This window comes from Ceratotherium simum, chromosome 13, assembly GCF_057802395.1.
Source record: "Ceratotherium simum simum isolate JZ-2026a chromosome 13, ASM5780239v1, whole genome shotgun sequence".
Taxonomy (NCBI): Eukaryota; Metazoa; Chordata; class Mammalia; order Perissodactyla; family Rhinocerotidae; genus Ceratotherium; species Ceratotherium simum.
Genome location: NC_141912.1, coordinates 15,009,329 through 15,015,920, shown reverse-complemented (window position 1 = coordinate 15,015,920; position 6,592 = coordinate 15,009,329). Strand labels below are relative to the sequence as shown.

Here is a 6,592-nt window from a genome sequence, read left to right as displayed (position 1 = left end):
AACCGTAAAAACCAACGCCGCACTCAAAAAACCCCTTGACTTAAGGCATTCCTTCACGATGCTACTTCTATTTTAAAGTGAAAAACGAGAGAGCCTGACTCGCATTGGAAAAAGGCATCAGATCCTCTCGCCTGCTCAGCAGGGAAGGAAGGGCCGCCCCTTTTCCGCAGCCCGAGCCTGGCGCGGCCCATTGCGCCTGCGCAGGCCGGGCCCGGTGGGGGCGGGGCGAGAGCGCGCGAGCGGGGGGCGGAAACGCGGAAGGGGCTGCGGCGCGGGGGCGAGGACTGAGCCGGGGGCGGGGCGGGCCGCGAGTGTGCGGGGCGCGCGGGTGACAGGTGTGCGGGGACGGCCGCGCGGGGCGGAGGGCGGCGGCCGTGTGAGGCCTGAGGGCAGGAGACGCCGCGGCGGCGATGCTGGAGACCCTGCGTGAGCGGCTGCTGAGCGTGCAGCAGGATTTCACCTCCGGGTGGGTATACGGTGGGGGACGCAAAGGGACTCGGGGGGCCTCACGGGACGCCGCCTCCCTCTCCGCTCGCCGGTCCAGTCCCGGCCTGTCCCATCCCGCACCTCCCACCCCGCCGAGGGAAGTAACGAAGTTTGCGGCGGCGGCGGTCTAGCGGCACAAAGTAACTTAGGTCCCGGCAGGCTGGCCCGGAGGCCCGCCCCGGGGCCGTGGGTGCTCGGGAACGCGGCGGGGGGCGATGGGGTTGCGTGGGACCCCTCCCTGCGCCGAGAAGGGGTGTGACGTGAGAGGCGAGCGCGCCGCCCGGCTTCCGCCCGCCGCGGGACGGCGGCCCTGCCCCCTTCAGGCCCCGAAACCCCCGCGCGCTCGGGCGTCGGTGCTTAGCGGGGCCCGCGCCCCCTCCCCAGGCCGGAGGGCGCCGGAGCCTCCCGGGCCGGGCCGACCGTCCGGTCCTGTCGAGCGCACGCTCGGCTGCTCGCCCAGCCCGGGGCCCGGCTGGCCGCCGCTTCCCCTTTTGCTTTCTCCACCTTTGCTCCGGTTTAAGTAACGCCTCCGTGAAGAAACTCTTGGGCAAGAAAAACACAACTCCAGCAATGCTGTTAATCCCTGGGGGCTAAGAGCGCAGACCGAGCCGTTCCCATACTTAGAATCACCTGGGGACTTTTTAACAATCCCGATGCCCAGGTCGCAGACCATACCAATTAAATCAGACGTGGGAGGGAGTTTTAGAGACCCCCAGGTGATTCCAGGGTGCAGCAAAGACTGGGAACACAGGCATGGACTCGAGCGCCAGGCTGCCTGGGTTCTCGTCTCTACTGCTGAAGCAAAAGTATTTCTGCAATTTACTTGAATTGTTTTGCCTCAATTTCCATGACTGTACAATGGGGATAAAGATGGTACTTGTCTCATGGGGTTATTGTGAGGATTAATGAATTCACATGTAAAACACGCCGAAAGCACTATGACACTGTTGTTACTACTCAGTGCTTAATTCATTTTCATTTTTCCATTACTTTGGAAAGGGTGTCGACTTTATCAAGGATCTGTCACCTTTAGCTTACAAATTTTTGATTCAGAGTGAATTCGGAGAGTGCTCTGAATATGAGGACATCTCAATCAAACTTTTAAATTTCTAATGAGAAAGATGTTAGCTAAAATTTTATCTAATGGGACAAAAATTTATATTGTTTGCCTTTCGGATGCTGAGAGTAACAAACTGGCAAATACTTGAGCACTTAGCACATGTAAGGTATTTTCGATAGTTCTGGTTTGGTATTGAGAATATTATAGTAGCTGTAGGAGTCATTCACTGATGGTGTGTTTGCATGCTTTCATTTGTTTCCCCTTTAAATTTAAAAAGTAACTTTTTTTCAAGTGTAAATTACTGAATTGAAAAATTTTGCTGTGATACTGGGATGATCCACTTATGGCATGAGAATGGTCCTAGATAAACCCATCTGGTACACCCCTGTTATCATTACTTCAGGGAATTCCTTGATGGTGTAACAGCTGGTCTTCTGGTAGTTAGTGTAACTCTAGGTCATGTGGTTGCCTAGGAACCCATTCATACTTCTAACCTTTGCTTTAGAAAGTTAAACTTACCTGGGACTGTGGTCTCTGGACCCAGAACTTCCTGGGAGATCTGGATAACGTGAGGTTAGGGTTTAGTTCGGGAGAGAGTTGCAGGGATCTGGTTAGAACTCCTGGAAACTGACTTGACTGCTTGAAGATGCCATAAACTGGGATTCGACATCCTGAGAGGGCTTTCATTCCATCTAGGCCCTGTGTTGGCTTCCTGTGGTACAGGTCCAGCTGATAAACCACTGGACTGTCAGTGTGTGCCATTAGCCTGTCACCTGGCAGAGAGATAACTCATCTCCAAGTGATACCTGTCTTCCGGGTGACTGGCAGCTCTAAACTCTGATGTTCACTTTAGTCAGGTGCACAAATTCCTATGCAATTCTTACCATGAAAAAGTCCACTTAACTCATTTTAGTAAACTCCTCCATATCCAGCTGTTTTACATAATTGAATATTTTGCCTGGCTGAGAAAAGATGAAATCAAACACAGCACATGTGTATATTGCACGAAGGCACTGAGGGATTCAAAGATGAAAGCGACATGGCTCTCACCTCCCGAAACTATCAAATTGAAGCTGGCGTTCCTTTGGAACACTTGGCGTTAATGCCCAAGGAAGCCAGGGCAGCTGGCTTCTAAAATAATTGGAGACTTCAAGTGTTGGAGCTGCCCCAGGGAATCCATAGAAGAAAGGCCTAGTGCTTTTCTGAGCTCCTTCAGTGTGGCCGGTGTTGCTCTTCACGGTCACCCAGAGCAGCATGCTCTCCTCATGGTTTTTCTGCTCATTTTCGATTTCTGAAAATTCATACAACTGGAGCTTAAATGTAGGCAAATTTACTTTTTTTTTTTTTAAAGTAAAATAGTATTCTTTATCAGCCTCACAAGAGAATGTCTCTAGTGATTGAAGCATGTCCGATGAACACAATGAATTCCTACCTTCCATTCAAACTTAGAAAAAATGCAATTTAACATCGGTTAAGGGCAGTGTAGAGCTTGCTGGTGGCCTGCGGGGACTCTAGGCTGTCCGTGGACTTGTAGCCTTTTTTGTAAATTTTTATTCATAATAACAGTTACGTAAAAAATCGAAATGAACCTAGAAATTCTATCACTTCCTTTCTGACTTAAGTGGGTGGCCAGCTAGCCCAAAGGCCACAGGACTGGGGGCTTGGTTCTGGGCCTCTATTTCCTTCACCTGAGTCCTAATTTGATTTAACTCCCTCAGAACTCGTGGAGCCTTTTGGAGAGTTCACCTAGAACATCCACTTGATGTTGGCGTGAGCTCAGGGGGAAACTTTTGGACATACTGAAGCACGTATTTCAAATCCACTCTGGTCTTTGATTTTTATCTTCTGAGCAGTTATGACCAAAGGCCTCAGGACTGAAGTATTCAGACATGCAAAAACTCTTCAGGGAACTGAAAATCAGATTTACTGAAGGTTTACAGCTGCCAGTCATCGGCTGGCACTTCCTGTTTGGAATGCTCTGGATTCTTGTGGGTAGGGATAGAAAACCTGTGGTTATTACTCCTTGCAACTAGGCTGTGGGTGTTTCCCCCTCAAAGCCACCACTGCCCCTGACCTCCACCCCTGCCCAGTATGTTCATTCTCTCTTCTCCTCTTCCATAGTATGAAAACCTGCTCAAGGAGCGGATCTAATCGTCTAATTCACAGCATGGTGGTGAAATGGCGAGGTTTTGCCTAAAATGTTGACTCTTCCAGGATTACTCACCTTTTTAATGAGCAGGAAAAAATCTCAGTATTCGATTTGGTTTAATAAATATTTACTGGGCTGGTTCTATGGCTTAGCGGTTCAGTGCACACGCTCTGCTGCTGGCAGCCCGGGTTTGGATCCCGGGCGTGCACCAACGCACCACTTCTCCGGCCATGCTGAGGCCTCATCCCACATGCAGCAACTAGAAGGATATGCAGCTATGACATACAACTATCTACTGGGGCTTTGGGGGAAAATAAATAAATAAATAAAATTATAATATATATTTACCGAGTTCCTACTAAGTGTCGGACACTAGGCTAGGCACTTAGAGTGTCCATTTTCATAGAAGCTTTTTTTCATTTAATTTAAAAAAAAGATTTAAGAGCCCACATGCTCAGTTTTGCCTAGTCTTTACCAAGCAGTGTCTGTCTATTGGGCTAGATGGGGTTGCAAGGTTGACCAGAATGGTTTCTGCCCTAGACTGGTGGCAGTGTAAAGCAAAGCAGAAGGAACTGAATGTTCAAGATACAAGTGATGTGGTGTGTGAGCCCAGAGGAAAGTCATTGCTTCAGATGCATCTACCAAAGGCGTCTAAGAGGAGGTGGCTTCTATACTGGGCCTTGAAGGATGAGGAGGGATTGTGATAGATTTGGGTGAGGGCATTTCAGAGATGGAAGCAGTCGTGGGGGGTGAAACTGGAAAGGAAGTTTAGTGACTGATAATAGAGGATCTTCAATGCTTTGCTAAATTAATTCATTTATCAAATATTTATTGAGCACCCACTCAGTGGCAGGCACTATTCTAGGAGCTAAGAATATAACACCAGACAGCAAATAATGCCCCTGTGCTCATTCTAGTGGCAGGAGGCAGAATATCTAGAAGGTCATAAGTACTGTTGTTAAAAATAAAGTGGGTTGGGGGCTGGCCTGGTAGCCTAGTGGTTTAAGTTTGTGCACTCCACCTTGGCAGCCCAAGGTTTGCAGCTTTGGATCCCAGGTGCAGACCTGTGCACTGCTTATCCAGCCATGCTGTGGCAGGCGTCCCACATATAAAGTAGAGGAAGATGGGTACGGATATTCGCTCAGGGCCAATCTTCCTCAGCAAAAAGAGGAGGATTGGCAACAGATGTTAGCTCAGGGCTAATCTTCCTCACAAAAAAATATAAGGCAGGTTAAGGGGGTTTGGGGATGGAGTGATTGCTGTTTTGTATAGAGTGGTCCTGGCTTATTTTTAGGTTGACTGAATCTTTTGAAGTTTTTGTGGAGGGGAGCAGCATGAGCCTACCTCTATTTCTGGAAGAATAATTTGAGAGGAATAGAGACGGGGAACAGGGAGATTATTTAGGAAGCTGTGATTATGGGCCAGGTGAGAGATGATAAGGCAGTGCTGGTAGAAATTTAAAGGAGGGAATGGACATGACAGGCACTAGTCGAGTTTGTAGACAGTGAGATGTAGGAAGTAAAAAAGGTAGGGGAGCTGAGGATGTTAATTTTGAAGTATCTTAGGTAAATGATGTCACTCACCAACATAAAAGAACTTAAGAGTAGTTTTGAGAGAGAAGGAGCAGTTGACAATGAATTTGTTGAGACGTAACTTATGGCTTGACATCCAAGAAGCCGTTGGAAATGTGAGAAACACTTGGGAGAGAGGTCAGAACTAAAGCGGTGTATTTGGGGTTAATTAGGATAGAGAGAGGCTAAATTCTTCTCCCTTTCCAGACTCTTTGCAGCTTTTGTTTGGATCTCTCAGGCTTTTGAGCTTAGGGGTCATATGTACTTTCAAGTGTGATTGATGCTTTTGTGTCTCCCTAATCTTATTTTTAAGAAAAGAAAGAGGGGCCGGCCTGATGGTGTAGTGGTTAAGTTCGCGTGCTGTGCTTCGGCAGCCCAGGGTTCACGGGTTTGGATTCTGGGCGCAGACCTACACACTGCTCATTAAGCCAATCTGTGGCTGCGTCCCACATACAAAGTAGAGGAAGATTGGCACAGATGTTAGCTCAGGGCTAATCTTCCTCACCAAAAAAAAAAAGAAAAAAGAAAAAATTGATAAACATTAATGGGAAATGTGATAGATGGGATTTGTATTTGTAAACAGAATTTAAAGTCAGAATAATAGAGAGTTGAACATGGTTAAAGGAATTGACCTTAAATGACAAAATATGCTAATTAATATACTTTTATGGCGTTTTAAAGCAGTCATCCTCACCTTTCATAATAGCTGATGAGGTTAGATGAGTAGGAAATTGAAGTGCAAATAAATGGAATGCCATCAGAGTCACCCCGTGTGGTCGAGTCAGCTAGAGAAAGCCCATTTTCTGCTCATCAGTCTTTGTAGTGCTCCATATAGCATCATTTATCTACTTCTTTTTAAACTTGTTGTCTAAGCAGTTTTGCTAATCACATCCATTTCTTAGTAAGCTGCCTCTATTTTAGTATTTTCTACAAAGCTTGAAGAAATAAATGTGCTGGTGTCAAATTAAGGTAAACGTTTGAAACAATCTAAAAATAAATTATTGAAGTGTTACCATGAATTTGAGGGTTAATGCTTTGAACTCAAAAGTGTGCATTAGTTGCTTTTGGTAGAAAGTAGTTGTCAGGTGGCTCACTTAAGTGTATATCAATAAACTCACACAGCAGCACTTATGTCTTCCTGGCGGTGTATGATATTACAGAGAAGATTAGGAGTGGTGAGAAGCCTTTTATAGGAACTGGTGCATTGGGGAACCTCTGCTTTATTTCACCTGGGCCTAGTAATGTACGTAGTTTCTTACCTTTCTGAATGCTGATAATTTTTATTACACCTTGTGTTTGAATTAGCTCTTTGGCAGAATGCTGCCA

At 46.9% G+C, this 6,592-nt stretch overlaps 1 protein-coding gene across 2 annotated transcripts in view; it reads left to right on the top strand.

The window, feature by feature from the left end:
• The first annotated feature begins 328 nt into the window (after positions 1-328).
• The window catches only part of DTNBP1 (dystrobrevin binding protein 1), a 110,273-nt gene continuing 104,009 nt past the window's right edge, over positions 329-6,592 (top strand). For both annotated transcript variants that reach the window (XM_087438043.1, XM_087438042.1), the window contains exon 1: positions 329-466. In XM_087438043.1, the coding sequence (XP_087294169.1) occupies positions 411-466 (56 nt within the window). In that variant the 5' untranslated portion in view covers positions 329-410. The remainder of the gene's footprint in view (positions 467-6,592) is intronic.